The sequence below is a fragment of the Amblyraja radiata genome, chromosome 8 (assembly GCF_010909765.2).
Source record: "Amblyraja radiata isolate CabotCenter1 chromosome 8, sAmbRad1.1.pri, whole genome shotgun sequence".
NCBI classification, from domain to species: domain Eukaryota; kingdom Metazoa; phylum Chordata; class Chondrichthyes; order Rajiformes; family Rajidae; genus Amblyraja; species Amblyraja radiata.
The window spans coordinates 75,431,814-75,459,424 of NC_045963.1; the positions used below are offsets into that span (position 1 = coordinate 75,431,814).

The following is a 27,611-nucleotide window of genomic DNA, read 5'->3' on the forward strand; positions in this document are numbered from 1 at the left end:
ACAATTTACTAAGCCAATTAACCTACAAACCAGTACGTCTTTGGAGTGTGGGAGGAAACCAGAGCACCCGGAGAAATCCCACGCAGGTTACGGGGAGAATGTACAAACTCCATGCAGATAGCACCCGTAGATAGAACCCGGGGTCTCTGGCGCTGTCAGGCAGCAACTCTACCGCTGCACCACCCGATGGAAAGTGGGCCCCTGATGAAGTGATAGCAAGTGATGGCAAGTGAGCCCCTGTTAAATGATAGCATTGTAGTTGTGGGTGGGCCCCCTTTGTCTCCTGGCAACCAATATTTTTAGACCCAGTCCACCACTGGTGCCACCCAATTGTGATTATAATGAGATTTCAGTCAACCAGTTTTGACCAAGTGATTTTAGATGTTTGAGTGCATAGAATGGCTTGCTAAACGCAGACGATCAAACAATGAAAAAACATTTAAGTTTGGAAACTCTATGAAGACTTCAATCAAACATTAAACAAACACAAGCCACTGATTGGCAGTGAAATCAAAAATTTCCAAGACCAAGTGCAAAATTATTACAGTACATCCCATATGTGTATTCCAATGAACTTGAATCAGTGATCACTGGTAGGTTACTTCCAAATATACCGTTGGTCTATATGTTCCCCGGTATTCTCAGACGAATGAACTTCGTACAAAACTGACAAGGTTTGCCAAATGAACACTGGTAAAATCAGTGACAGAACCATTGGCATGGCAGGCATAAAATATCTTTACACCTTAGCCTCTGATTTCAGTAATGTTTTCAGATACTCCCTTATTTTAAATAGATTAGCTACAAACTCCATTTCCAAACAACTGTTTCTGTTTATTTTACCTGCGTAACACCTAGCTCTTCTCTTATCTCACCCTTGTTGCGACTGGAACAATGATCAAACCCCTGTATTCCACAAATCTTGCATTCGATGCCCTCGCTAACCGCCTTAAACTACATGAAGTAATCTTCATCCGAAAATCCTACATGTGTACATTCTGCATTGGGTCTCGTTCCTCCAACAGGAAAATGGCATTTACCAAATATCACCTTCAAAATCATGCAATTTCTTCGCAGATTAAACATAAATTTCCACTTTTGGTTTGCCTTTAGTTCTCTTCAGTTTTAATTCAAGAGTTTTATTTTCAAATTGGTTGTTTTAACGTTGAGGCTGCTATCCACCCTAAATTAAAACCCCTGCAAATCTAGTTAAGATATTAATGGAATAGGATTAATAATATTAGAATTCTTGATTAAATTATTGATTTATTAAAACCAATTATTAAAAATTCTTTGGGCGACTACTCACGACCATACAGACGTCACGTGTTGACATGTCCCAGGGTAACGCCTGCATGGTCGTGAGTAGTCGCTCAAAGAGATGTACCTTTTTCTGGTCGCCGCTGGATTTTCAACATGTTGAACATTTTCGGCCACCTACTGCGACTATGACGGGTGCCGGCAAGTCGCCGGAAAATAATTGCATAAGTGGGACAGGCCCCTAAAGGGCCTATCCCACTGTACGAGGTAATTCAAGAGTTCTCCCGACTTTCCCCTGATTCGAACTCGGAGAATTACGGTAATAACCGGTAATTACATGTTGAAAAATCTTCACGAGCTTACCACGTTTCCCGAGTACCTGCCGTTAGCGTTACGAGCCGCTAAGAGACGTCCCGAGCTCCGACGTACCCGCTACGTACATTCTAGGTACTTACCACGTGTTTGATTATTTTTTTTAAACTCGGGAGAGCTCTTGAATTACCTCGTACAAGTGGGACAGGCCCTTTAGTGTTTGAACATACAAAATAAGTGCATTAACGCACTATACAACCAGACCATCTAAATGCTAATTCCTGATCCTTGATCTTTGGCAATCAGAGAAATTACTGCATTAAGTTGCGCAGGGAAGGACAAGTATGCATTATTCTTGTTCTGATAGTTATCTACAACTTTGGCAGGGGACCTTTCTAATTTATTATAGCAATGACACTTGGAAGAAAGCTAGACTCGATGTCGAGCACTGAGATGGATTAGAAAACCAGACTTGAATTATAGTCAGGGCATGAAAGCTTAATTCCGATCCTGAATAACATATTGTAACTCAACTATCAAATTAGCTGTTTCTACCGCTACTTGTAAAGCGTTAAGTTTCACAGTGTAGGAGTCGAGTATTAATTGACCAGGGGAGTAATCACTAGGTTTCTCAGGAGGCATTTCCAGGTTTACGATTGTTCTCTTAGTACCTAGAATAGTCCAGTCCAGGTTTTGGTGTGCAGTGTATGATCCACAAACACATCTTGAAAATACCTCAGACCAGTGGCTATTGAGAGGCATATTGGCCAGGACAGACCAACGATGACCATACTTGGCATCAATGAAGTTCTCCCCACCGTCATGCTCCAGTGAAGATGCAGTTCGGTCCAGCGAGCGACAGAAATCATCAGCAACAATTTTATATTGTGCTCGGGAGCAGCACATCTCGGCTAGTTTATCGTCAGTCACACAGTGCACCTGCGGAGAAAGTTCAGCTTACAAAATATTCTACAGTTCTTTAGTCATCGTGCTCCTGATGCTATAAAGTACAACATTCATCAATATTTGCCAAAATTACAATTCATTAAAGATTTCTCCTCTCCCTTGTCTATCTCTTTCTCTGGGTCACACTCCCTCCCTCTCTTTCTTCCCCTTCCAATCATTCTATGTATCTCTTGTTGCACATCCCTGTTGGACAACATCCTTCCTATAACACGGTGCCCAGAACTGAACACAATACTCTAAATGCGGCATCACCAACGTCTTATACAACTGCAACATGATCTCCAAACTTCTATACTCAGCCTGTGTACTCTCCTGTGCCCCTCTCTCTCTGTGCCTCCCCTCACTATTAATTCCTCCCTCTTCCTCCCTCCTAATCACTTTATAACCTTATAATCACTTTCCTTGACTGCTTCAGCCCGTCCCCCTATAGAAACATAGAAAATAGGTGCAGGACTAGGCCATTCGGCCCTTCGAGCCTGCACCGCCATTCGATATGATCATGGCTGATCATCCAACTCAGTATCCTGTACCTGCCTTCTCTACATACCCCCTGATCCCTTTAGCCACAAGGGCCACATCTAACCCTCTTAAATATAGCCAATGAACTGGCCTCAACTACCTTCTGTGGCAGAGAATTCCAGAGATTCACCACTCTCTGTGTGAAAAATGTTTTTCTCATCTCGGTCCTAAAAGACTTCCCCCTTATCCTTAAACTGTGACCCCTTGTTCTGGACTTCCCCAACATCGGGAACAATCTTCCTGCATCTAGCCTGTCCAACCCCTTAAGAATTTTGTAAGTTTCTATAAGATCCCCCCTCAATCTTCTAAATTCTAGCGAGTACAAGCCGTGTCCATCCAGTCTTTCTTCATATGAAAGTCCTGCCATCCCAGGAATCAGTCTGGTGAATCTTCTCTGTACTCCCTTGTCCTCTACCAGTGCATCACTCCATTTCTTTGCCACTCTCACTCTCACTATCCCGTTTAATCTTTGTCCCCCTCTCTCCTTCTCTCTGCCTCATCCACACTCTTTCCCTCCTGTTCTTCCTTCCCTACTCTGTCCATCACTCTCCCTTCAATTCTCGCCTCCCATTTCTTCACCCCTCGTGCACTACTGACAATCTTCCTCTTTCTGTATCTCTCAATCTCACTCTCTATAGTCCTCTGTTAATCTGCCTCCCTCTCTCCTTGTGGCAGCCCCTCCCCATTCATACTCTCCCCATCTCTCTCCCTCACACTCATAAACATGAAGTATTAACTTGGTTCATACATCTCTCTCCATAGATCTTGCCTGATCTGCTGAGCACTTCCAGGACTTTGCTCCCCCCCCTAGATTTCCAGCATCTGCAGTATTTTAGTTGTTGAACAGCGCGGATAATCCTTGGAGTATTAGGCTCTCTTGCAGGGGTTGGGAGATACAGAGGGTGAGATGTTGCTGTCTAACCATTGACAAACAGGATGAAAATCTGACAGGTTTACATTGGCAGATTTCAATCTAAATGTAAATTTGAAAACTTATAATAGAGGAAATCTTGCCACAAGAACACATAACCTTCACAAGTCTTCTGATCTATTCATTACTTTAGTTATATTACTATTCAATACTATGAAAGAGGATATTTGCCTCTCTCTCTCTCTACCATATACAGGGTGGCAGAGCAGCTGCCTTACAGTGCTAGAGACCCGGGTTCGATCCTGACTATGGGCGCTGTCTGTGCGGGTTTTCTCCGGGTGCTCCGGTTTCCTCTCACACTCCTAAAGAAGTACTGGTTTGTAGGTTAATTGGCTTGTGTAAATGTCCCTAGTGTGTAGGATAAAACTAGTGTATGGGTGGTTGATGGTCATCATGGGCTCGTGGGCCGAAGGGCCTGAGTCTACGCTGTATCACTAAACTAAACAATTAACGGAAGGTTTTCAATAATGATCGTTCTGTGGAACAGGGTTAATTGAAAATAAAAGTTGCCTTTAATAAGTTACAAAGAACAAGTACGTACCTTATAGCCAATGTATGTCGCCAGATGACATTCAGTGCAACCTCCTCCAAGTAAAGCATATGGCTCTTTGAGTGCAAGGCGCAAGACACATTCTGCTGATTGACAAACAACCTACAGCAAAGTGGATAAGCAAATGTAAATGTATTACAGGAAATCATGATAGAACTGCCCATTGTAATGACTGCTCTTTATATTAACATTAAGGGTGGCACAGTGGTAGAGTTGCTGCCTTACAGCGTTGCACCCGGGTTCGATCCCGACTACGGGTGCTGTCTGTACGTAGTTTGTGCGTTCACCCCGTGACCAAGTGGGTTTTCTCCGAGATCTTCGGTTTCCTCCCACACTCCAAAGACATACAGGCTCGTCGGTTAATTGGTGTAAAATTGTCCCTAGTGTGTGTCGGATAGCGTTAGTGTGCGGGATGGTTGGTCGGTGCAGACTCGGAGGGCCGAAGGGCCTGTTTCCGCGCTGTATCTCTAAACTTACCTAAAAATTCCATTAAGTACATTTGAACACATAAAATTCCATTAAGTATACCATCTAAATGGCGTCAAGTTGGGAAAAGGGGAAGTACAACGGGATCTGGGGGTCCTTGTTCATCAGTCTATGAAAATAAGCATGCAGGTACAGCAGGTAGTGAAGAAAACGAATGGCATGTTGGCCTTTATAACAAGAGGAATCGAATATAGAAGCATAGAGGTCCTTCTGCAGTTGTACAGAGCCCTAGTGAGACCACACCTGGAGTATTGTGTGCAGTTTTGGTCCCCTAATTTGAGGAAGGACATTCTTGCTATTGAGGGAGTGCAGCGTAGGTTTACAAGGTTAATTCCCGGGATGGCGGAACTGTCATATGCTGAAAGAATGGAGCAGCTGGGCTTGTACACTCTGGAGTTTAGAAGGATGAGAGGTGAACTCATTGAGACATAAAAGATTGTTAAAGGTTTGGACACGCTAGGCAGGAAACATGTTCCCGATGTTGGGGGAGTCCAGAACCAGGGGCCACAGTTTAAGAATAAGGAGTAAGCCATTTAGAATGGAGACGACGAAACACTTTTTCTCACAGAGAGTGGTGAGTCTGTGGAATTCTCTGCCTCGGCGGTGGAGGCAGGTTTCTGGATGCTTTTAAGAGAGAGCTAAATAGGGCTTTTAAAAATAGCGGAGTCAGGGGATATGGGGAGAAGGCAGGAACGGGGTACTAATTGGGGATGATCAGCCATGATCACATTGAATGGCGGTGCTGGCTCGAAGGGCCGAATGGCCCACTCCTGCACCTATTGTCTATTGTCTAAACATTATATAAATTTCATGTTACAAATGTTTAATTCAAATAATGAGATCCAAGTTCCTGCCGAAATGATGTACCATAAAGCACTCTTGAATAGAAAGAGTTCACTGAAACGTCATGTAATTTTAAACTGAGTTTGCAATCTGCTTTGTCTGCAAATTTTTGTGTCAGATTTTATAGCACTGAAACTCTCATTCTAATGTCGGGGCGGGTATGAAGGGTGCTTCACATAGAAAATAAGTCAATATTGAATAGCAATCCATGTTTAATTTGCACATTGTAATGTTCTGAAGAAGCAATGTACACATTTAGTTTAGTTTAGTTTAGAGATACAGAGCGGAAACGGGCCCTTTCGGCCTAGCAAGTTCGCCCCAACCAGCAATCCCCGCACATTAACACATTCCTACACACACTAGGGACCATTTACACTTATACCAAGTATACAAACCCAAGCCAATTAACCTACCCTCCTGTACATCTTTGGAGTGTGGGAGGAAAACGAATATCTCGGAGAAAACCAACGAGGTCACGGGGAGAACATACAAACTCCATAAAGACAACACCCGTAGTCGGGATCAAACCCAGTTCTCCGGCGCTGCAAGCTCTGTTAGACAGCAACTCTACCGTTGCGCCACCCTGACGCCCTTTTTTCAACATTTATCTTCATGCCGCTACTATGAATTAAGCTTCAAGATTTTCAAGTGATTCAATGCAAGGCAAAAAGAAAAATGTGCTTAAGAAGTTGGTGGATTAGAAAATCCTCTCAGATGTTCTTGCATAGGTGCTGCATCATCTGTTACAATGTTTTTCCTTTCTGCAATGCCAACTGATAAATCTGAGATCACTATAAATAGCATGAAATATATTTTTCAATAAGGCTTTTCAAATAAGTACAACTTGGGGGCGGCACAGTGGTAGAGCCGCTGCCTCACAGCGCCAAAAGACCTGGGTTCGATCCTGACCTTGGGTGCAATCTCCTTACCAATGTTGCTGGTTCTCTAACGGTTTCATAGTATGAAAGCAACACACTTATCCTGCAAATAGACACAAAAAGCTGGAGCAACTCAGCGAGTCAGGCAGCATCTCTGGGGAAAAGGAATAGGTTTACGTTTCGGGTCGAAACCCTTCTTCTCAACCCCGAGTTACTCTAGCTTTTCGTGTCCATCTTCAGTATAACCAGTATCTGCAGTTCCTTCCTACACTCTTATTCTGCAACAAATGAAACAAAATTGTTAGTTTCCACTTCATCGGTTTATTGTATGCTAAAACGAACATCTATTATTTAATTTTGTGAAGAGGATCATTTTGTTCTCTTAACGTCTCATCACAATTCAAAATCTAAAATATGCCTGTGGCTTTCTGCTTCTGGTTGAGTGGCCTTTTGGAGAACTGTTGACTGACAATTGGATATAATATTCTCAGCCAGGTCAGGTCAGCATAATACACAGAATTCAACAGGCTTCCGAAAAATGTCACCATCCTTTTTGTTTAAACATCGCAGCTTCATCTCCCATTCGCCATATCAATCAACAATTTTTAAAAATGGTTCCTTTTCTCCTATATTTAACTCTATTATAATAAAAAATGCTTATTGTTAGTCTATATGAGGAGTGGCTCTAAATCCCATCAAACATCCAACTCAGCTAAGTATTCTGCATCCTACATTTTTTTTACATCATCTGCAAATTTTAAAACTCTCCTTTAATCCTCTAATCTAGCTCGTTTGTAGTCGGTGAAAAGTACAGATCTAATCACTAGGCTATGGCATTCTCCATTGTCCCAGCTCAAATAATACACGTTCATAAGTAGTGTGAGATTTCTATTGAATGGAAAAATATAGCACAGAAGCAGACCCTTCGGCACACCAACTTCTACACCGATCACTGATCGCCCGTTTACACTAGTTCTGAATTATCCTACTATCGTATCTACTCTCTACACTCTCGGGGTAATTTAGGGGCCGATTAACCTGCAAACCAACACGTCTTTTGAGATGTGGGAGAAAACCAGAGAACCCGGAGGAAAAGCACGTGGTCACATTGAGAACGTGCAAACTCCACACAGAGAGCACCCGAGGTCAGGATTGAACCCGGTCTCGGCGCTGTGAGGCAGCAGCTCTACCAGCTGAGCCACTGTGCCGCATAATCATTCTTTCATTCACAAATTTTATAAATACTCATTTTTATTAGGCCTCTTTATCAGACTCTAAAAGGGCCAAGTAAGTTTGCTGAAGAACTGAATATGAAGGCTGGAAAGGAATTATAATTACTAATTGCTCATTGATACCCTTTTCACACCTTACCCCTCCTTATCTCTGACTCCCTCTCCCCTGACCCTCACCTCCATCTGAAGAAAAGTCTCAATCTGAAACATCACCTATTCCTTCTATCCAGTGATGCTGCCTGTCCCACTGAGGTACACCTGCATTTTGTGTCTATCTTAGCTATAATATCTCCCTTTCAAAGCATGATAAAAGACATGGAGCTCATCTGGAAGTGATGCATCCTTGCCACTTAGGGAGCTATAGAGCATGGAAACAGGCCCTTCGGTCCAAGTTGCCCACGCCGACCAACATCTTATCCAGTTAACCACTTATGCTCCCTGGTTTCACCTTGTAGGTAGTGACAGCGTGCAAGCCCTGCTGCAGCTCTCGTGCCTGTCTGTGGGCTCCAGCTTGGCTCGAAATAGTTTAGTCCCACTCTTGGTGACCTTCATGAACTCCAACCGGGACTTCTGGTACAGTACCGGATCGCTAGCCTTAAACTTCACAGATCTAGCCCTCAGCAAGTTGCTTGTCCCTTGGTTCACCCAGGGCCTCCAGTTTGGGAAGTCTGAATGCTTTTTGTAAGCACACACCACGTTTGTCCACTCATTTCTTTATGCAGTGGGTGACGACTAAAGGGCCTGTCCCACGAGCATGGGACTCCATGCGGCAAGCACGACCTAAAGCCCGCAGCCTCCTCAACACCGTACGCACGGAGGTTGAGTGAGTGACGTGAAGTTCGAGCGAAGTCCGACGGGCGTACGGCGTCGAGGCGGTACGTATGGCGTCGAGGCGGCTGCAGGCCGGCAGGCCGTTGCCGCGCGGAATTTTTGAACCCGGTCAGTTTTTCGGAACCCCGCGCGATGTCGGGACCGCACAACTCCATATGGCTCCGGCGATCGAAGTGAGACCGGCCCCGCGAGGCCGTAAGGCTCAAGCGACCACGTTAGGTCGCGCTTGCCGCATGCTGGTGGGACCAGCCCTTTAGGTCGCGCTTGCCGCATGGAGTCGCATGCTCGTGGGACAGGCCCTTAAGACTATGCATTCAGGTCCCCTGCGATTCCTGTTAGACAATAGATAATAGGTGCAAGAGTAGGTGCAATCAGTTCCCCGTTTCTACCTTCTCCCCCATATCCCCCAACTCTGCTATCTTTAAGAGCCCTATCTAGCTCTCTCTTGAAAGTGTCCAGAGAACCGCCCTCTGAGGCAGAGAATTCCACAGACTCACAACTCTGTGTGAAAAAGTCTATTGTGTTGGGTCCTCTGGTATGGAAGGAATATGTTGGTATTAAAGAAGATACTTCAAGGTTCAACCTGGTTGACGAGCCCAGCGATGAGGTGGGAAGTGCCCGTTTCACGAGTGTTGATCATTTGCCTGCATTTGGCCCATGTCCCTCTAAAGCCTTCCTGAGCATATATCTGTCCAAATGGTCTTTTAAGAGACATAATTTCTATTTTGACAATTTGCCAACACATCCTTCAATGAATGTTTCACACAATTAATAACAATGCACCTGGAAAATAAAACCGCATTTTTTAGTTTCAAACAACTTGAGATGCTGGTTCACTTTTAGATTCAAAGTTTTGTAGAGAGTTTGCTTTGTTTTTCCTCGATAGTGGAGTCACAGGTAGGTAGGATGGTCAAGACGGCTTTTGGTACATTGGCCTTCATTACTCAGGGTACTGAGTATAGAAGTTGGGATGTGATGTTACAATTGTACAAGACTTTAATGAGTATTTGGAGTATTGTGTTCAGTTTTGGTCACCCTGCTATAAGAAGGACGTTGTTCAGATGGAAAGAGTGCAGAAAAGACTTACGAAGATGTTGCCAGGGATTGAGGGCCTGAGCTATAGGAAGACGCTGGGGAGGCTAGATCTTTATTCCTTGAAGGTCAGGAGGCCAAGGGGCGATCTTATAGAAGGGTATAAGGTCATGAAGGGAATAGATAGGGTAAATGCACAGAGGCTTTTACCCAGAATAGCAGAACCAAGAACCATAGGTTTACGGTGAGAGGGGCAAAATTTAATAGGAACTTGAGGGCAACTTTTTCACACAGAACATGATGCGTATATGGAATGAGCTACCAGAGGAGGTTGTTGAGGCAGGTACTATAATCACATTTCAAAGACTTTGGACAGGTACATTGATAATAAAGATTTAGATGGATAAGGACCAAATGTGGGACGGGTAGATATGGGGCATCTTTGGTTGGCATGGGTAAGCTGGGTCGAAGGGCCTGTTTCTGTGCTGTATGACGCTAAGACTGCTCTTACTGTCAACATTATTTGGGACTGGAAAAAAGCATACAGGTATGGAGAAGATGGATCCTACCTTTAGCTCATTCAGTCCAGCTTCACTTCGATTGCATAGTAACAAGGTACATATAGGCTTGTTTCCATTTGGAAGGAGGTGCAGGAATTGCCGAGAACCACACTTCACAAGTAACAGATTCTTAATGCTGCCGTAGCAGTTGGGGGAAACGGGATGATAGTATGAAGTAATGAGGCGTGCACCTGGTAAATTCAGAGGACAGAAATTATACATTTTAACATTACAAATGGATAGGCCACAAACTAAACAGCTGAGAAATATAACAACTTTTCAGAAAATGCACAATACTTAAAAATACAAGTGTGGAGTAAAATATCAACTACCGAAACACAGACAGTTAATGCTCATGATTAATGATGAACTTTGGTGGTATCAAAGAAAGTGATATTCCAGATTCTGCAATTCTGGATTTAACTGTTTTGATATAAATCAGAAAAACTTTTCTTAAAGATTATACACTATTTCATAACCAACTCAAAATGAATTGGGCTAAGTGCAACAGAGAATAACGGATAGGTTACAAATCATGGAAATCCCAGCGAGTGGTTTTGGGGAGGAAGAGTACAGATGTTGTTATATTCCTTTTGAATCAATAAAGATTTACCGGGTACATAATGGCCCTCACATTATACTGCTCCTTCGACTCCTCCCACTTCCTCCAATTCAAAGATGTAGCCATGTTTACTCGCATGGGCCCCAGCTATGTTAAGTCATTGGTGCAGGCTCTCCTTTGCTCTGTACCTTTAGTTTCTTCCTCCCTGACTCTCGGTCTGATGAAGGACTTCGACTCGAAACATCACCTATTCCTTTTCTCCAATCACTCATCACGCTCGCTCCACTCTTTTAAACCTCGACTCCAACAGCATCGTTGATTACTTTAACTATGCGCTTCTTAATCGCCTCTGATCCATTTACCTTGTATCTGTACACTGTGGATGGCTTGATTATAACCATATAGTCTTTCCACTGACTGAATAGCATGCAATAAAAAGCTTTTCACTTTACCTCGCTACATGTGACAATAAACTAAACTCATGAGATCATAAGGAATAAGAGTAGAATTAGACCATTCGGCCCATTAACCACCATTCAATCGTGGCTGGTCTATCCCTCCTAACCGCATTCTCCTGCCTTCTCCACATAATCTCTGACACATGTACTAATCAACCATCTGTCTCCTCAGATCCTGGTGAACTTCTACCGCTGCACCATCGAGAGCATCCTTACCAACTGTATCACAGTATGGTATGGCAACTGCTCTGTCTCCGACCGGAAGGCATTGCAGAGGGTGGTGAAAATTGCCCAACGCATCACCGGTTCCTCGCTCCCCTCCATTGAGTCTGTCCAAAGCAAGCGTTGTCTGCGGAGGGCGCTCAGCATCGCCAAGGACTGCTCTCACCCCAACCATGGACTGTTTACCCTCCTACCATCCGGGAGGCGCTACAGGTCTCTCCGTTGCCGGACCAGCAGGTCCAGGAACAGCTTCTTCCCGGCGGCTGTCACTCTACTCAACAACGTACCTCGGTGACTGCCAATCACCCCCCCCCCCCGGACACTCCTCCCACAGGAAAAACACTATGTCTGTATATATGCTAATGTAAATATTTATTCAAATCATATGCTATGTCGCTCTTCCGGGAGATGCTAAATGCATTTCGTTGTCTCTGTACTGTACACGGACAATGACAATTAAAGTTGAATCTGAATCTGAATCTATCTACAGTATCTATGCCTTAAAAATATCCATTGATTTGGCCTCCACAGCCTTCTGTGGCAAAGAATTCCACAGATTCACCACCCACATCCTAAATAACTTTCTCCTTATCTCTTTTCTAAAAGAACGTCCTTTAATTCTGAGGATATGACCTCTAATCCTAAACTCTCCCACTAGTGGAAACATCCTCTCCACATCCAATCTATCCAAGCCTTTCACTATTCTGTATGTATCAATGAGGTTCCCTCCTCATTCTTCTCAATTCCAGCGAGTACAGGCCCAGTGCTGACAAATGCTCATCATAGGTTAACCCACTCATTTTTAGGATCATTCTTGTAAACCTCCTCTGGACCCTCTCCAGAGCCAGAACATCCTTCTTCAGATATGGTGCCCAAAATTGCACACAATATTCCAAATGTGGCTTTACCAGTGCCTTATAGAACCTCAGCATTGCATCACTGTTTTTTTACACAAGCCCTCTTAAAATAAATGCTAGCATTGAGTTTGCTTTCTCTACTACTGATTCAACTTGCAGATTAACTTATTGGGAATCCTGCACCAGCACTCCCAAGTCCCTTTGCACCTACGGTTTCTGGATTCTCACCCCATTTAAAAAATAATCTGCCTTTATTCTTTCTACCAAAATGCATGACTCCACACTTTGCTACAGAGTAAAGAGTACAGAGAAGATTTATGAGGATGTTGCCAGGACTAGAGGTCTGAGCTATAGGGAGAGGTTGAGTAGACTGGGTCTCTATTCCTTGGGGTGCAGGATGGTGAGGGGTGATCTTATAGAGGTGTATAAAATCATGAAAGTAATAGATCGGGTAGGTAAGCAAAGTATCTTGCCCAGAATTCAGGAACAGAGGACATAGGTTTAAGGTGAGGGGGAAAAGATTTAATAGGAATCTAAATGAGGTGTAACTTTTACACAAAGGGTGGTCCGTGTATGGAACAAGCTGCCAGAGGACGTAGGTGAGGCTGGGGCAATCCCAACGTGTAAGAAACAGTTAGACAGGTACATGGCTGTTAGCAAAAAGTCGCCGCAATCTTAGTCGAGATCTTGGATAGGACAGGTTTGGAGGGATAAACCAAATGCAGGCAGGTGGGACTAATGTAGCTAGGACATGCTGGTCTGTATGGGCAAGTTGGGCCGAAGGACCTGGTTTTATATTTTGTACGTTTTCACTCGCAAAGAATGAATATGTGCATAACATAACATATTAGCATTGGAAACACTAGGACAACTTGTTACTTGTGGGCGGAGCACCAAGGCAAATTCCTTGTATGTGAATACTTGGCCAATAAACTTACTTACAACCATGCATAGCATTCTAACCTGCCATTTGAATCAGGGGCTCCATTACAGCAAGACCAAGGCGATCTTCCACGATTACATGGTGCTCCTGGAGATACTGTTTAAGAACTGGATGAATTACTTTCTGGCAGACGACGAGATGAACTTGATCACAAACGAGCTGCTTTCCCGTCTTCAGCAGCTGTACAAGTGATTCGTCTTCTGGGCAGAAACCTGACGTCACCTCCCAGTGCCCATCGCCGCTGTCCACGACATCTCCTGACATAGAGACACTGAATACTGCAATCTTAATGCAACCATAAGTCAACTTTGTGGCATCAACTCTCACCGAATGAGATGCAAATATTTCTATGAGGATTCCAGAAAGTATGCAGGAGTCACTAACACTCTGTCCCTCAATGGGAGTAATCAGCATCTTTCCCAAAGACAGGGTATCGCCAATTATTGATGGGATGGTATGAAAGAACGCTTGTAACACTAAGGAGCTGATGTAGTCCGCCTCTTTGATGGTCAACATGCAAGTAGGTTTATTTATCGCCGTGCGAACAAGTGAAAGCAAAGTCTTTATGTTGTTAAAGTCTATTTGTATTCTGCAGCCACAGTCCTCAGATCTTAGATAGTCAGTGCAAATATCCAGAAGATCTTTCTGGATCCTGACAATGTGACTGCTTGGTACATCAAGTTGCTTTGCACTCTCTGTTAAATTGCAGCACAGAATGGTTGCAAATAATCCAGAATCGGTAAATCGAGAAAGGTGATTCAACATTGAAGCTACGAGCAGCTTTAACACAGGATGGGACACAGAGAGGTTACCCAAAAGGACAGAAGAGTGTGATGTGGTTAGAACGTTGCCTCCAACAGCATTATGAATAAGTTTTAATCTACCGAATGGACCATAGCAGGACTCCACAATCCCTCTTAGAGTGGAAAGGGCTTGACAAAGCACATTGTTATTTAAGGGTCCAGAACTGCATGTAGATGATACTTTAGGTGCAATGTAGGCCATTTTTCATTCGGGCAAAAGGTTTAAAGACAGAAGCCTGTGTTGAAGAACAGCTGTTTTATTTCTTGGTGAAAACTAAAGGTTACATACAACATTTAAAATCTGACATAAGCAGAATCCTTGTAGGTCTGCTGCAGAGGCCAGCCATTTAATAAAATAAAATGAAAATTACTAGTCATTTCTCAAAGGAGATTTCATTGTAAACTGAAGTCGAGGAGCAAAATCTGGACAAGACTGTAGAAGATTTATCCCGCACGGCATTTCTGGGGTAATATTTATTCACCATTCTTCTTCTTCAGTTCTAAGCTGGATTGGGTCGATTTTTTCACAAACTTCTGCATCAAATATGTGACTGAATGAATCCCAAATAAAGTCAGTCCTGCCACGAGAAGCCAGTTTTGTCGGAGCCACCTTCTATTCTTCATTCCTCAACCGGGAGTTTGCAATGCAGCAGCTGCAATCCGATTTAACTCTGCCTGTAAATTGGAAAAATGCAGGCCGTCATAATCTGCTTTGTTGAAAAGTTTTCAATTATACAACAGAATCATGCAAGCAATCAGCATTTGGTTCAACACTCCTACACCAGCCTTTTGAACGCATTTCCCCATTTAGTCACACTTCTTTCCTGCCTTTGAAAAAGATCCCACTTTAAGTGAAGGTTTAAGTAGAACTCTGAATATGCCAATCGAGCACTCCAGTTCTGTGTGTGGGATTTCTTTATTTCCCTTCTAGCTCAAATCTCGTTGTACCTACCAAATGTATTGTACATCAGTGGAGCTGCACACTAAATCTCGTTGCACTGACGTGCAATGACAATAAAAGATATATTATTATTATTAAATCTCGTTGTACCTCTGTGCAATGACAATAAAATATATTATTATTATTATTCTGTCAATTAGTTTAAGCTCCAATATAAAGCTATGATATTGTATATTATATGTTAAACTCCCAGCTTTCCATGGTAAGAGTATAGTCCCTTTCTATTTATCAAAAACTTCTCACAATTCTGAATGTATGACCAACATATGCATTATCTAGAAACTTCAGCATTATATTAATCCTCATCCGTCCTAATATCTAGATATAACAAAAGCAATGGTTCATAATGCTGATCCCATCAGCATGACGGGGTGGGAGATTACAATCTTCACGTGGTCTGCCCTGTATCGACTTACGCAATCAACCCGACGTGCACAAACAAATAGATCAAATAGAACAAGTTGACCTACAACTTTAGGCTGCGCACACCACATGCAAGAAGATCAGCATGATTCTCCAATTAGAAAATTACATTCTTCTCAAGATACACCCTTAGAAAGGAGATGAATTCTTCTCAACTACATTCTGCCTCGTATTCCATAATCTGTTCTATAGTCAAATTGCAAAGTACTATATTAATGTATTTTGAAAATTCACGTGCAGTTGTACTAACATCAGCAGCATAAGTAAAATAAATGCGTTAACAAATTCTAGATTTGTGCCCATGGGTTTTCAATTGGAGTAAATCGCTAAAACCTTTTTCAAGCAATTTAACAATTTGTTTAAAGTTGTGAATGTCCAATTTTTTTCATCTCAGTTTTTCTTCTACTATGATGGGCCACATGATCACAGGTACATTTCCTTTCTCTCTCTCTCTCTCTCTCTCTCTCTCGTACTTTTCCTCTCTCACTCTCTCTCGTTCTAGAAGCAGAATAAGGCCACTTGGCCCATCAAGTCTACCCCGCCATTCAATCATGGCTGATCTGCCTTTACCTCTCAACCCCATTCTCTGCCTTCCCCGCATAACACCCGACACCCGTACTAATCAAGAATCTATCAATCTTTACCGTAAAAATATCCTTTGACTTGGTCTCCACAGCCGTCTATGGCAATGAATTCCACAGATTCACCACACTCTCACTAAAGACATTTCTGTTCATCTCCTTTCTAACGGTACATCGTTTTATGCTGAGGCTATGGCCTCACGTACACTCTGTGTGTGCATGGGTATATATGTGTGTCCACACACACACCTAAAGTTTCACTTGAGGCCGTTTAAGACTGAGGTGAGAAAAAACATTTTCACCCAGAGAATTGTGAATTTGTGGAATTCCCTGCCACAGAGGGCAGTGGAGGCCAAATCACTGGATGGATTTAAGAGAGAGTTAGATAGAGCTCTAGGGGCTAGTGGAATCTAGGGATATGGGGAGAAGGCAGGCACGGGTTATTGATTGGGGACGATAAGCCATGATCACAATGAATGGCGGTACTGGCTCGATGGGCCGAATGGCCTCCTCCTGCACCTATTTTCTATGTTTCTATCTGAAAAAGCAAGCAACAACTGGAAAATTAATCTCAGTTATTTCCAAATAAATTTTTCCTACTTCTGTATTATTTTCATCTGTCATAATGTTGGCCGACTGATGTTCATTGAAATATAAATCTTGTGTAACTAATGAAGCATGTTACCTCACAAAGGCAAGTCACTGCTTCCGATCAGGCTGGCTCTCCTGCTGAACGATATGCGTCACATTTCCGGGCTCTGCAACATAGTCTTGGTTTCTGGTCTTGAAAGTTTCACTAGACTTGATGTTGTACCATCCCCAATGAATCAATGCAAGACTTGTTCCCATAACAATTACAAATCTGTAATTCTTCCAAACTGTTTTAAGACTCATGTTGAATTTAAACAATCACCTAGAAATTTAAAAAAAATGGATGAAAATATAAATAGCACCATGCTTAAATCGCAGTAATAAAAATGAACTGCAGATGTTGGTTTGTACCAAAGATTAATGCAAAGTGCTGGAGTAACACAGCGGGTCAGGCAGCATCTCTGGAGAAAATGGATAGGTGGCGCCTTCTTCAGATTCACTTAAAAAGCTGTTAATTACTCAAAAAAATCTGTACTTTAACACAATTTATTTAATATTTTAAACCTACATAAAATGTACAGTATAGAAACAAACATGCTAGCTGAATTATTCCATGCTAATATTTGTACCCGTTAGCACGGTGGCACAGTGTTAAGAGTTGCTTCTTTACAACGCCAGAGACCCAGGTTCGATCCTGACCGCGGGTTCTTGTCTGTAGTGTTTGTATGGTCTCCCCGTGACCTGCATGTGCTTTCTCTGGTAGACACAAAATGCTGGAGTAACTCAGCAGGTCAGCCAGCATCTCTGGAGAAAATGGACAAGTAACGATTTGGGTCAGGAGCCTTCTTCAGATGTCACTTGTTCATTTTCTCCAGAGATGCTGCCTGACCTGCTGAGTTATTTCAGCACTTTGTGCCTATCTCTAGTATAAAGGAACTGCACTTCCTTGTTATTACATTCTTAAAAATTGAAATTTTCTCCTCCCAAACGTAATTGCCTTTTATACCTTTGAACATCCCTCTCATAAAGGTCTATCATTCAGTACACAGCAATATTACACATAGACTATTTTGATATTTCAGTTATCTAGTATAATCTACAGTTCAGACTGGCCTGGATGTTTCTGAACGATATAATTTGTATAGGTACATAAGATGGTCACAAAGGCATATAACCATATAACAATTACAGCATGGAAACAGGCCATCTCGACCCTTCTAGTCCGTGCCGAACGGACTAGAAGTTTTTGTGTCTACCAGAGAAAGCACATGCAGGTCACGGGGAGACCATACAAACACTACAGACAATAACCCGCGGTCAGGATCGAACCTGGGTCTCTGGATGATGTTATCATTAGAGTTAGATTTAGCTCTTAGGGATAAGGGAATCAAGGGATCTGGGGGAAAAGCCAGAACAGGGTACTGATTTTGGATGATCAGCCATGATCATATTGAATGGCGGTGCTTGCTCGAAGGGCCAAATGGCCTACCCCTGCACCGATTTTCTATGTTTCTATTAGTTTAGTTTTATGTGGCGACTATTGCATACCTTGGGAATGCAAGCAAAGAATTTCACTGTGACTTGTCACATGTGACAATAAAGTATTCAATTCAATTCAGTTTATTATTGTCACTTGTGAAACAGTGAAAGGTTTTTGTTGCGTGCTCTCCAGCTGGTGAAAAGACTATACGTGGTTGCAATCATGCCGTCCACAGTGTAGATACAGGAGAAAGGGAATACGTTTAGTGCATGATAAAGTTCAGTAAAGTCTGATTAAACATAGTCCAAGGGTCTCCAATTAGGTAGATAGTAGGCCAGGACTGCTCTCTAGTTGGTGATCGTTGCCTGCTAACAGCTGGGAAGAAACTGTCCCTGAATCTGGAGGTGTGTGTTTTCACACTTCTGTACCTCTTGCCTGATGGGAGAGGGGAGAAGAGGGTTTGACTGGGGTGAGACTCATCCGTGATTATGCTGCTGGCCTTGCCGAGGCAGCGTGAAGTGTAGTTGGGAGTCAATGAAAGGGAGGTTGGTTTGCATGGTGGTCTGGGTTAAGCCGAGCTGGAGCGCAGAATATAACAGCAGGGTGGTTATGACACATCTACATAAGACATTACTTATGCTCTCCCCAAGGCTGTGGCAGAAAGTCCTCCAGGAGACCCAACAGCTCAGGGGGAAGATAACTTTAGGGGTGAATAACATTTACCGGTTCAGGTGAAGCACCTTTCAGACCATTGTAGGTTTCTGTAACCTGCTCTTGACCTCTGAGTGACTCGTGAACACAGACACCAAACTACAAGTACTCCAAACTTCCCGACAGCACTCAGTGTCCCTACACGTCAGAAATGAAAGCAAAGCTGCACCTTAACTCTTCAGCTTGTGCTGTGGGGGTGGGTGCTCACATGCAGTCTTCTTCTTCTTCTTGGGTATGATATGCAAAGCCTAAACTTGTAGGTCAAGGGTAGACATACAGGTCAGGACAGCATCAGTTACTGGGTGGATGGCTTTGATGCCCCCAGGGGAAAGCCTCAGTGGGCAGTCATTCACGATGTGTGGGATGATCTGGTCTGGATGTGCGCAGTCGCATGCAGAGCTGTCTGTCATCCCCCACTTTTGCAGGTGACGGGCTGTTCTTGCATGGAGGGTGCGGATTCTGTTCAGGGTTAGTCATTGCTTGCGATGGAGGTCAAAACCCGGCGGTTTCACTGTGGGGTGACCTCTCCATTGTTAATGTTGGCATCTTTCCAGGCTCTGCGCCACTCAGTCTTGGAGTCAAAGTCTACCAGGGATTTGACTGAAGACCAGAAGGGTTTGCGGGACTTCGGGCGCATATTGGGCAGATTGTTCAAGTCAGCATGGATGGGAAGGTCAGGGTTAGCCTCGATGGTGCACCAATCTTTCAACATCCTCTCCCTTCTGCGTATGCTGGGAGGGGGCGATATGAGAGAGGACAGGGAGCCACTGCAAAGGTGTTGACTTAAGCTTCCCTGTGATGACCCGCACTGCAGAGTTAAGGACAGTGTCAACTCGTTTGGTGTGGCAGCTATTAGCCCAAGCTGTTGAGCAAGACTTAGGGCTAAGCTTGCTCACCAGCAGTGTGAGATCTCACATCGAATAATGAAAAGTACAGCACAGGAATACGCCAGTGGCCCACAAAATCTGTGCCAAACATGATGGCAAGATAAACTAATCTCCTCTGCCTGCACATGATAGATATCTCTCCATATCCATGTGCCAATCTGAAAGGTACTTGTTTGTGAGATGTGGTGACGAGACATTTTGCCAATTGACTTTGGGAACCAGCCCACTCCCTCTACTTCATCCTTCTCCCTCAGGGCCTCACCCCTCTCACCCTCCCATAACCTTCATTCTCACCCTCCCCTACACCCCTCCCTCACCTTCTCATCCTCGCCACTCTCAGTCTCACCCTCCCATAGCCTTCACTCTCCCCTCACCTCTTACTCGCCCCTCACTTCCAAGTCAAGTCAAGTTTATTCGTCACATACGCATACGAGATGTGGGCTGGAATGAAATGAAAAAGTGGCAATGCTTGCGGATTGTGCAAAAAGACTACAAAACAGAATGGAATTACTATATTTGTGGGAGAAGCTCACTACATGATAAGACATTACTTATGCTCTCCCCAAGGCTATGGCAGAAAGGCCCAACAGCTCAGGGGGAAGATAACTTCCTCATCACTCACCTCATAGAAACATAGGAAATAGGTGCAGGAGTAGGCCATTCCACCCTTCGAGCCATCCTTACCACTCTCCCCCTTCACTCTCCCCTCCCCTTCACTCTCCCCTCACTGGCCGGGGGTGGGGATCGAACTCACCCTCACACCCCTCCCTTGTGTCCGGGGGTGGGGATCGAACTCACCCTCACACCCCTCCCTTGTGTCCGGGGGTGGGGATCGAACTCACCTTCACCTTCACCTTCACCTCAAGTGGCGGCGGAGACAGTGACCGGTGACCATTGTGGGCCGGCGGGGTCCTCGCAGCTCCAGGGCCGCCCGCCCCACTGCCGTCACCCTCCTCCTCACTCACACCCCGCGCCCGCCGCCGCTGCAGCATCAGCGATGAGGAGGAGGAGGTGTGTGTGTGTGGACGGGGGACGGTGTGTGTGTGTGTGTCGGGGACGGGATCGCAGCGGGACGGGATCAGGCGGTGAACGGGGCGCCCGCCGTCGCCAGGACCCGGCCGGGCGACCGTTGGTGCGCGCCGCGGCCGTTGGGGATTTGAAAAGTGGAAGCGGGAACGTGGATAGGAACGCGCCGGGCGCTCAGGTGGGTGCGGGGGCGCGCACAGTGTACGGGGGCGCGCACAGTGTACGGGGGGCGCGCACAGTGTACGGGGGGCGCGCACAGTGTACGGGGGCGCGCACAGTGTACGGGGGCGCTCAGGTGGGTACGGGGGCGCGCATAGTGTACGAGGGCGCGCATAGTGTACGGGGACGCGCACAGTGTACGGGGGCGCGCACAGTGTACGAGGGCGCGCACAGTGTACGGGGACGCGCACAGTGTACGGGGACGCGCACAGTGTACGGGGACGCGCATAGTGTACGGGGGCGCGCACAGTGTACGGGGGCCGCTCAGGTGGGTGCGGGGGCGCGCAGAGTGTACGGGGACGCGCATAGTGTACGGGGACGCGCATAGTGTACGGGGACGCGCATAGTGTACGGGGACGCGCATAGTGTACGGGGACGCGCATAGTGTACGGGGGCGCGCACAGTGTACGGGGGGCGCTCAGGTGGGTGTGGGGGCGCGCAGAGTGTACGGGGACGCGCATAGTGTACGGGGACGCGCAGAGTAGGAGGGGGACGCGCATAGTGTACGGGGGCGCGCAGAGTAGGAGGGGGACGCGCATAGTGTACGGGGGCGCGCAGAGTGTACGGGGACGCGCATAGTGTACGGGGACGCGCAGAGTAGGAGGGGGCGCGCATAGTGTACGGGGACGCGCAGGTGGGAGCGGGGGCGCGCATTGGGGATAATAGCAGTGCATTTGACCCCCTGTTCACTTTGTCCCCTTTATTCCCCTTTAACCCCATTCCCCCCTTTCGCCTCCCCCATACTCCGCTTTCCCCTTTCATCCTGCCCCCCTTTTCCCCCCTTTTCACTTTCATTCCCCCTTTCACTCCCTCTTTCCCCTTTTGCCCCCTCCCCCCTTTCTTCTTTTGCTCCTTTTTAAAAATTATTCTGCACTGTGTAACCTCTCCTTCACTCTGTCTTTATATATGAATTTGACTTGATAGCAGTGTGAGGTCTTGGTGCTTTTTTGTGAATTCTGGTGCTGAGACATTTTAGTTTGATTTTGAGATCCAGCATGGAAATAGGCTCTCAGCCTACTGTTTCCATGCAGACCATTGATCACCCATTCATACTAGTTCTATGTTATCCCATTTTCTCATTCATTCCCTACACACTAGGAGAAATTTTACAAAGGCAATCTGGTTCCATCTGCTCATCATCTCCTTTCCATCCTGTTCCACCTATGCGGGCTGGAGCAGTAATACAGTTGCTGCCTTACAGCGCCAGAGACTAGGGTTCGATCTTGACGATAGGTGCTGTCTGTACGGAGTTTGTATGTTGTTCCCGGGACCGCGTGGGTTTCCTCCTGGTGCTCTGGTTTCCTCTCACATTTCAAAGACGTGCAGGTTTGTAAGTTAATTGGCTTCTCTAAAGATCATAAGAGTAAAATTAGGCCATTTGGCCCTTCAAGTCTATTCCACCATTCAATCAAGGCTGATCTATCTCTCCCTTAAAAATATTCCCCTGCCTTCTCACCATAACCTCTGACACCAGTAATAATCAAGACTTTATCTATCTCTGCCTTAAATATATCCCTTAACTTTGCTTCCACAGCGGTCTGTGGCGAAGAATTACACATTCACCACCCTCTGACTAAAAAAATTCCTCCTCATCGCTTTCCTTCCTAAAGAACGTCCTTTAATTCTGAGGCTATGACCTCTAGTCCTAGACTCTCCTACTAGTGGAAACATCCTCTCCACATCCACTCTATCCAAGCCTTTCACTATTCTGTACATTTCAATGAGGCCCTCCCACATTCTTCTAAACTCCCGCGAGTACAGGCCCAGTGGCATCAAACGTTTATCATATGTTAACCTACTCACTCCTGGGATCGTTCTAGTAAACCTCTGCACCCTCTCCAGAGCTAGCACATCCTTCCTCAGATATGGTACCCAATATTCCAAATGCGCCTTATAGAGCCTCAGTGTGTAGGCTGGGCATGTGGGATAATAGAGAACTAGTGTGTGCGGGTGATCGATGATTGATGCGGTCTCAGTGGGCCGAATGGCCTGTTTCTATGCTGTATCTCTAAACTAAATGAAACTAAACAATCACCCAATAGTCTTTATCCCAACTCCCTTGTAGTTCTTTATATCATAGCCAACTTTCCCAATAGGGTCTCAAGTTGTTTACTCCACTGAGTTCTCCCAGTATATCTTATTGTCATAGTTTTGAAATTGTGTGCAGTTTTATAAACAGTGTTTATTTTAATAACCACTCAACTTATTTAATAAGTTGATTTAACTATTCTGATTGCTTAATTCTATTTTGTCGGCATTCTTTGACAACATTACACTTTTTTTCAACCACAAGTTATATTTTTGATGGATGGCAGGCTATAGTTATAAAGTATAACTCTCGACAAGTTGAGACTTGATTGGCCTGATCAACCTGTTTTCAGCACATCATCATAAAAGTCACTGGATGTTCACTGAACCTGGAAATACCATTTCAATACAAACTTAATGTACGATAAGTATTCTTAAGTTTTGCAACATTCTGAGGTTTTCGGATGTCAATATAACAAAATAGTGCATTGCAGCACTCTCCAGGAAAATCTGTAAAGATGATAAAATAAAAAACATTCTGAAATCCAATTGTAAAACCAATTGTTGGTAATATGTTACGTTTTGAGTCAAGGAAAAAGGGGATTAGTGCAGCAATGATCTTTGTTTCATTCCTAATCTACCATGAAATAAGCGAGACCCGGGTTTGAGCCCGACCTCAGGATCTGTCTGTGCGGAGTTTGTGGGATAACGGAGAACTAGTGTGCACGGTTGATCGATGGTCGGTGCGGACTCAGTGGGCCGAAGGGCCTGTTTCTATGCTGTATCTCTAAACTAAACTGCGGCTGCAGGGGCTGTTTCAATAGACAATAGGTGCAGGAGTAGGCCATTTGGCCCTTCGAGCCAGCACCGCCATTCAATGTGATCATGGCTGATCATCCCCAATCAGTACCCCGTTCCTGCCTTCTCCCCAAATCCCCTGACACTGCTATGTTTATGCTGTATCTTTAACCTGAACTAAAGTTTGAGTACTGGTGTTGTATTTGGTTTCCCTGCCTCTAGAATTGGGGAGATGGAAATGCTCCGTATCTAATGTATCTAATTGGAAGTGCAGATATCTGGAAGTTGGTAGGGAATTCATTGCCATGGGCGTTATGATCTTGTAGTTGGCAAAATCCAAAGACAGTAATACTGGAACCTGAGAGAAGTGAGGGAGATTGCTCGATGCCTCTTGTACCTGAATGAACTGTCATTGATTTCAGAAAGGGAAACTGGGCGGAAGTAAAGAAAATGACAAAAGAATAATTAGGACAGAACTTGTAGATTGATGTTGGTTAAAGTTGTATCTTGCCAATGGGCTACTTGACTTTGTCAGTCAGGGAGTTGAGTATAAAAGTCAGGCAGACACAACATGCTGGAGTAACTCAGCGGGACAGGCAGCATCTCTCGAGAGAAGGAATGGATGACTTTTCGGGTCCCGAAACGTCACCCATTCCTTCTCTCCTGAGATGCTGCCTGTCCCGCTGAGTTACTCCAGCATTTTGTGTCTACCTTTGATTTAAAACCAGCATCTGCAGTTCTTTCCGATACATAAAAATCTGGCAGTCGTATTGTAGCTGTATAGAACTTTGGTTAAGTCTCATTTAGACTATGGTGTACTATTCTATTTATGACATTACAGGAAGGATGTGGTGGCATTGGAGAAGGTGCAGAGGAGGCTTACTAGATGTTGCCTGGATAAGAGGATATTAGCGAAAAGGAAAGTGGGACAAACATTTGATTGTGTAGTTTAATTTAGAGATACAGTGCAGAAACAGGCCCTTCGGCCCACCGAGTCCGTACCGACCAGTGATTTCCCCATATACCAGCTCTATCCTACACACTAGGAACAGTTTACAATTTTTACTGAAGCCGATTAAGCTACAATCCTGCACATCTTCGGAGTGTGGGAAGAAACCGGAGCTCCCGGAGAAATCCCACAAAATTATTGGAGAGAATGTACAAACTCTGTACAGACAGTACCTGTAGTCAGGATTGAACCTGGGTCTCTGGCGCTGTAAGACAGCAACTCTACCATGCCGCCCCTATAAGGAAAGGTTGATCAAGCTTTTGATGGTATTCTTCAGAGGGCCAACCTGATAGACGTATATAAACCGAATAGAGGCAGAGTCAGGGTAGATTATAATTTTTCTCCAGGGTGAAAATATCAAATACTTTAAGGTGAGTGGGACAAAATTTAACGGGTATGCGGGACAAGTTTTTTTTAAAATATAGAGTGGTGGGTGTTACTGGAATGTACTGCCAGGGGAAGGGATGGAAGCAGATACGATAGCATCATGCAAGAGGCATTTAGACAGACACATGAACAGGCAAGGATTGGAAGGGTTTCGACCATGTGCAGGCAGATGTGCAGTTTAAATTAGCATCATGGTCAGCAGAGACATGAAAGGTTGAAGGGCCTGTTCTTGAGCTATATTGATCTATGTTCCATTTCATTTTTCATTAATAGTTTTTATTTTTCATTAATAGTTTGCAGTGAATTTTATAGTAAAACATTTAATAAATTAATTGCAGCCCAATTTAATCACCTTTAAAAGAGCTTGGCAGATAATCACAGGCTTTGTGGATCAAAATGGAATGCCTGTTGGTTTTAGTTTGGAATTGTATCAGTCATGTTTGGCGAAGAGTGGGTAATCTGAGTTTATCAGACCTTTAGTGTTTAAGGGCTTTTGATGAACGAGCTGCCTGTCTGGCCATTGATAAGCTTTGAAGCTGGGAAGGGTTAGGATTCTTCACACTTGGCTTCAGATGACTCTGTAAGCCAATGACATTATTAATAGGTTGGTCTGATTCAAGCTGGACAAATGCCCTGTGCTGATGGATATCATGCATTCCAATGTACGGAAAAATAGTTACATGATCCATTAAATATGCATGTTTATAAGGGAATCATGAATACTGCACTAATTATTTAAACTGCTGGCCAAATTCTACCCATAACCTACACACGAGCAAACTTGCAGTTCAGATAGAAAAGATAAAGGCTTTAGATTTGAGTTCAATACTATTTAAGCTAATTATTTTCTTTATTTCCTAATTAAAAATCAGAACAAAAGGACGAGAGTCTTTGATATTCTGTAATTTTTGTGTCGTTTTTGTAATTGGATGTGTGATGTCTCCATTACATATAGCAACTTTTTTTAAAGGTTGACAATGAAGCCAATAATGGCACTGGTTACAAACAAGTCTCCCATGCAGCTTTGAAATAACACTCCAGAAAAGCAAAAAGCGCAGCAGACATTTCAGTTTCTAAATTTTCAAAGACCAGAAATCATTGAATTGATTGACATTTTAAAAGTTTTCAGGGAGAAACAACTTGCACATATATCGTGTCTTTCAAAACTTCTGAGTAACAATTTTTATATGTGTGCCTGTGTTCCACGAACAGAAAACAATGACCAATTTGATTTTTTTAAATTGACACTGTGCTGGAGTAACTCAGCGGGTCAGACGGCATCCCTGGAGAACGTGGTTAGATGATGTATCGGTTCGGGACCCTTCTTCAGACGTGTTAGGTCAGGGCCCTTCCTCAGTCCCGACTCAAAACATTGTCTATCCATGTTCTCCAGAGATGCTATCTTTGTGGGGGGGGTTTTTTGTAAACAGCATTTGCAGTTCCTTGTGTCTTGATTTTATTTTTTATGGTCTTGGTTGACTAATAGTCTCGATCTAGGACTCTGAGAACTCCTTGCTCAGTGAATAGTACCAACATTTTATTTTATATTCATTCACGCATGTTATGGTTTAACATCCCATTAAACAGAAATCGACTATCGGAGCATCCACCACAACTTTGAGCTATTGGCCAGGAACTTGTGCTATTAAAGAAGAAACCCATAATCTTTTTGACAACAGTTAAGTGTTGCCAGTGAGACAAATTATCGCTATGTATTTATGGTTAATTAGTATTTGCTCCATCACATGGGTTTTTATGCCTTTGCTTGGGGTGACTGATTCTGTGAATGAGATTATAGTATTGCCTTAAATTATCATTGCAGGTTAAGCAAGATAAATTCCTACTGCAGTAATGCCCTCAAACAAATTTGTCCTTAAGGTAAGTCTTCTGATGTTTTTTTCTTTTGTGATACTTTTAAATTTATCTTTATATAGCAATTATTATAGCATATATATAGAATTACTTGTTTGATTAAAACTAATGCACAACATACCTCATCCTTCTTTTCAAACACATTGTAGTTTTTTTACAAATACAATAAATAATAGTATTTTTAAATTGCTCAATAGAAGCATGATCGCACTTGTTAAACCCTTTGACCCGTGATTCTTCCAAGTACAATAGATCGCCTCAGATTCTAGTTTACATAGTCATAGAACCATATAGCGTGGAAACAGGCCCCTCGGCCCAACTTGTGCATGCGACCCAGATGCCCCATCTAAGCAAGTCACATTAGTCTGCATTTGGCCCATGTCCCTCGAACCT

The 27,611-nt window shown here is 44.1% G+C and overlaps 2 protein-coding genes across 11 annotated transcripts in view; one reads left to right on the plus strand and one right to left on the minus strand.

The window, feature by feature from the left end:
* Window positions 1-438: 438 nt before the first annotated feature.
* mkks (MKKS centrosomal shuttling protein) lies at window positions 439-20,920 on the minus strand. 4 transcript variants are annotated; one of them, XM_033026248.1, is made up of 6 exons: window positions 20,722-20,920; window positions 16,896-17,123; window positions 13,463-14,920; window positions 10,410-10,591; window positions 4,530-4,640; window positions 439-2,511 (listed from the first exon to the last, which is right to left on the minus strand). In XM_033026248.1, exons 3-6 carry the CDS (start codon window positions 14,445-14,447, stop codon window positions 2,071-2,073), a joined length of 1,719 nt encoding a protein of 572 aa, XP_032882139.1. In that variant the 5' UTR covers window positions 14,448-14,920; window positions 16,896-17,123; window positions 20,722-20,920; the 3' UTR covers window positions 439-2,070. The 4 variants fall into 4 exon arrangements, with proteins under 4 accessions (XP_032882139.1, XP_032882142.1, XP_032882141.1 ...); XM_033026251.1 differs by having other exon boundaries at window positions 20,728-20,913; XM_033026250.1 differs by lacking the exon at window positions 16,896-17,123 and having other exon boundaries at window positions 13,463-14,916; window positions 20,722-20,913.
* Window positions 20,921-20,941: 21 nt separating this feature from the next.
* Window positions 20,942-27,611, plus strand: part of LOC116976398 (SLX4 interacting protein) — a 97,378-nt gene continuing 90,708 nt past the window's right edge. For 2 of the 7 annotated variants that reach the window (XM_033026252.1, XM_033026256.1), the window contains exons 1-2: window positions 20,943-21,083; window positions 27,169-27,224. In XM_033026252.1, the coding sequence (XP_032882143.1) occupies window positions 27,198-27,224 (27 nt within the window). In that variant the 5' untranslated portion in view covers window positions 20,943-21,083; window positions 27,169-27,197. Of the gene's footprint in view, window positions 21,084-23,028; window positions 23,572-26,933; window positions 27,025-27,168; window positions 27,225-27,611 lie in introns of those variants that run through there. The other 5 variants (XM_033026254.1, XM_033026260.1, XM_033026259.1 and 2 more) reach the window with 4 other exon arrangements.

Excerpts from the sequence above, each read along its gene's own strand:
- mkks (XM_033026248.1), bottom strand. The coding sequence starts at position 14,447 with ATGGCCTACATTGCACCTAAAGTATCATCTACATGCAGTTCTGGACCC. Across the intron at positions 4,641-10,409 it reads CTGGACTGAATGAGCTAAAG|GTTGTTTGTCAATCAGCAGA; the intron begins GTAGGATCCATC and ends ACTTTGCTGTAG. Across the intron at positions 2,512-4,529 it reads CGACATACATTGGCTATAAG|GTGCACTGTGTGACTGACGA; the intron begins GTACGTACTTGT and ends CTTTCTCCGCAG.